The sequence below is a fragment of the Monoraphidium neglectum genome (assembly GCF_000611645.1).
Source record: "Monoraphidium neglectum strain SAG 48.87 unplaced genomic scaffold scaffold00113, whole genome shotgun sequence".
Taxonomy (NCBI): Eukaryota; Viridiplantae; Chlorophyta; class Chlorophyceae; order Sphaeropleales; family Selenastraceae; genus Monoraphidium; species Monoraphidium neglectum.
Window position 1 is genome coordinate 24,917 of NW_014013515.1, and position 2,867 is coordinate 27,783.

At 64.5% G+C, this 2,867-nt stretch overlaps 1 protein-coding gene across 1 annotated transcript in view; it reads right to left on the minus strand.

Annotated features, from left to right (window-relative positions):
• The window catches only part of MNEG_1183 (diacylglycerol acyltransferase), a gene marked incomplete at both ends in the record, with an annotated part of 8,457 nt that overhangs the window by 2,962 nt on the left and 2,628 nt on the right, over positions 1–2,867 (minus strand). The window contains 6 exons of the mRNA XM_014050338.1: positions 281–416; positions 756–847; positions 1,148–1,345; positions 1,658–1,714; positions 2,048–2,257; positions 2,534–2,726. Coding sequence (XP_013905792.1) covers positions 281–416; positions 756–847; positions 1,148–1,345; positions 1,658–1,714; positions 2,048–2,257; positions 2,534–2,726 — 886 coding nt within the window. The remainder of the gene's footprint in view (positions 1–280; positions 417–755; positions 848–1,147; positions 1,346–1,657; positions 1,715–2,047; positions 2,258–2,533; positions 2,727–2,867) is intronic.

Sequence of the window (2,867 nt, forward strand, 5' to 3'; positions counted from 1 at the left end):
GGGGGGGGGGGGAAGCTTCCAAGCTTTGTGCTTCGGCGTGTGCGAAGTTTGGAGGGCTGGAAAAAGGATGAGGCTGAAAGCGCGGGTTGCGACAGGGCTGGCCCGCATGGGGTGGACCAGGTGCGCGCTCGCTGTCCCTGGGCGCCAGGGGGACCCCCCCTCTCTGCGTGCCGGCCCCGCGGCTCCCGCTGGACAACCGCCTGCGCCCACCCGCCTGCGCCTGTGCCGTACCATGCCACATAGAATAGCATGCATCACATCCGCAGCCGCGCCTACTCACGATGACGAACGTTAAGAGCCACACATAGAGGTTGGGCAGCGCCAGTCCCAGCACCCTCTCACAGAAGTGCCACCAGTCAAGGTCCGCCAGGGGCTTGAGGCCGGACAGCATGGCGGGCACCAGCAGCTGGTCGATCCTGTAATAGCGAGAAACAAAAACCAGTGATTTGAAAAATTGTGTCAGCGGCAGCAGCTCTGTGGGTGGCATTTAGTCGAAACCGGCTCGGTGAAGGTTGAAAAATGGCGGGCTGATTTCTGGTGTGCATGAGGAGAAGGAGCTGCATGCAGTGTGCAGATGCGCCTGGGTTCATTTGAATGCCGGTCAGCGGGTTGGCACGTTGCAACCCTCAGCTCATTCACAGCAAGCAGCAGGCGGCTGCATAGCGCCACCACACCAGCAACAACAGCAACTAGCTGTTGCCGGCAAGAGCCGCGCCCGCCTCAGGCGCACGCGCCCGCGCGTTGGCCCTGCTCACATGAGCAGCTGCAGGCTGGCGAGGGCGAGGAGCATCAGCACCCAGCGCAGCAGCATGCGCGGGCGGCGGTTGGGCAGCAGCGGGTAGTTGACCTGCGGAAGGGTGGTTGGGATTGTTGGCGGGGAGTGCTTTGCAAGCTGTGGCTGTAGAGGCTGCGGAGGTTGGAGTGATGCGCGATGAACAGGCCCCAACCACGAGCGGAGGCTCCAAGCAATTTTGAGGGCGGATGTCTCGACCACACCAGACGAGCGCATGGGAACGGAGCAGTGCGGGCGGGATCTCAGGCGCGACCTCAGATGCAGCAACCAGATCCTGAGACCCCTGCCCAGGGCGCATGGCCACGGACCTGCTGCAGCGGCGCGCCAACCCAACTGGGCGCACCCACTTCTCACCTGGTACGTCAGGGTGGGCACCGCCAGGAAGAACAGCATGTTGTTCACTGTGAGGTTCTCCGGGTACGCCAGCGCGCACCAGGGCGCCTCCACCTCGTCCCCGCCGCCGCCCCCGCGCTCGCCGGGCGCGCGCGCGCCGGGGCCGCGGCGGCGGCGGATGGTGCGCAGGTGCCAGTTGTGGTGGTGGTAGGACATGAGCTGTGTGTGGGGGGAGGGGGAGGGGGCAGTGCTGAAGTTTCATGAGGGCAGGGTAACTCAGTCGCCGGCCGCCATATGGTGCAGGGGTGTTGGGTGCTCCTCAGCCTTTTCATCATGGCAGGCTCGCTTGTGGGAGTGTGCGAGTGCGTCTTTCGATGTTGCGATTGCGATTTGTTGGGGTGCTGCCGTGTCATTCATGCCAAGTGCCGCAAGTGTCAAACAGCGACAGTGCGGTCCCCAACCCCCTTGGCAACCAGGGAGGGGCCGAGCCCGCGTCGGCTGTGTTGCTGCCGCCCTGCGGCCCTGTCGCACCTTCATCTGTATGACTAAGGCGCTGAGTGTCAGCAGCAGCGCGGGGAAGGGGTGCGCCTGGGGGTTGAGAAGGGAGGGGCGGGGATGGCGGGCAGGCCGGCAGACCGTTGGGTGGATGAGAGAGTGCAGAGGGCGTCGGTGCATGGTGCAGGTGCTCCTGCCCCGATCGACAGCGGAGCGAGTGCGTGGCTGCGGCTGAGCTGCCGCCTGCGCTGTACTGTTTGATGCGCATTCGGCGAGCAAACTTTTGCACTCTGACCATCCTTGCAACCTGGCAGGAAAGACCCACAATTGCTACCATCCTTTGCACTCATCCTTGCACAACAATGGACCGATGCTATCTGAACAGGGACATTGCCAGATGACCCAGCCGGCCAGCCAGCCGCCCACCTCCAGCCTGAAGACTAGCATGCAGGGCAGCAGCAGGCTCAGCACGCAGTTTGCCACCGCCAGCGGCACCACCACCAGCTCGTGACGGTGGGCGCGCAAGCGCCGCATCGCACGGCCGCTCTGGTCGTCCACAAACGGGGACGCGTCGTCGTCCGCGGCGCTGGGCGTGGTCGTGATGTCATCTAGCTTCTTGCCCAGAGCCGAGTCCTCCTAGAGAAGGGGAGGATGGGGGGCATGGAGGGACAGGAGGAAGTCCGACGGTCTGGGCCAACCGGACAGACTGCAGGGGTAGCGTTGGAATCAGAGGGTTCAAAGGGAGGTTTCAAAACTTCCACGGGCCTGCGGGACTGAGGCTCAAGCAGGACCCGGCAGCCGCCCTTCCATTGGAGACTGCGTGCAGCTCTCAACCCTCGATGTCTGTTCGGGAGCGGGACAGCTTCCCGAAGCCCCTGAAGGGCAGCTTCCCAGTGCTGTCGACCGGCCCACCCGCTGCTCCCGCCTCAGCAGCGCCAGCGCCAGCCACTCCACGCCCAGCGACGCGGCCGCAAAGACCAGCAGGCCCGGCACGGCCAGCAGGCAGGCGGCGTTGTCGCCCGCCGTGTTGACGATGGCGAGCCACACACTCTTGTTCAGCAGGGTGAGGCGGAGGCGGTAGACGAGCAGGTTCTCCAACAGGGCCCTGGGGTGGGGTGTGAAATTTGGTGTGGGTTTGCATGTCAGCGCAGCAAAGGGGATGGAGGGGAAGGAGAGGTGGCGTCATTAGCAAAACGGAGCGTGTCGCAGTGTGCGTACTTTGCGGACCCTGGGGCACAGCAGGGAT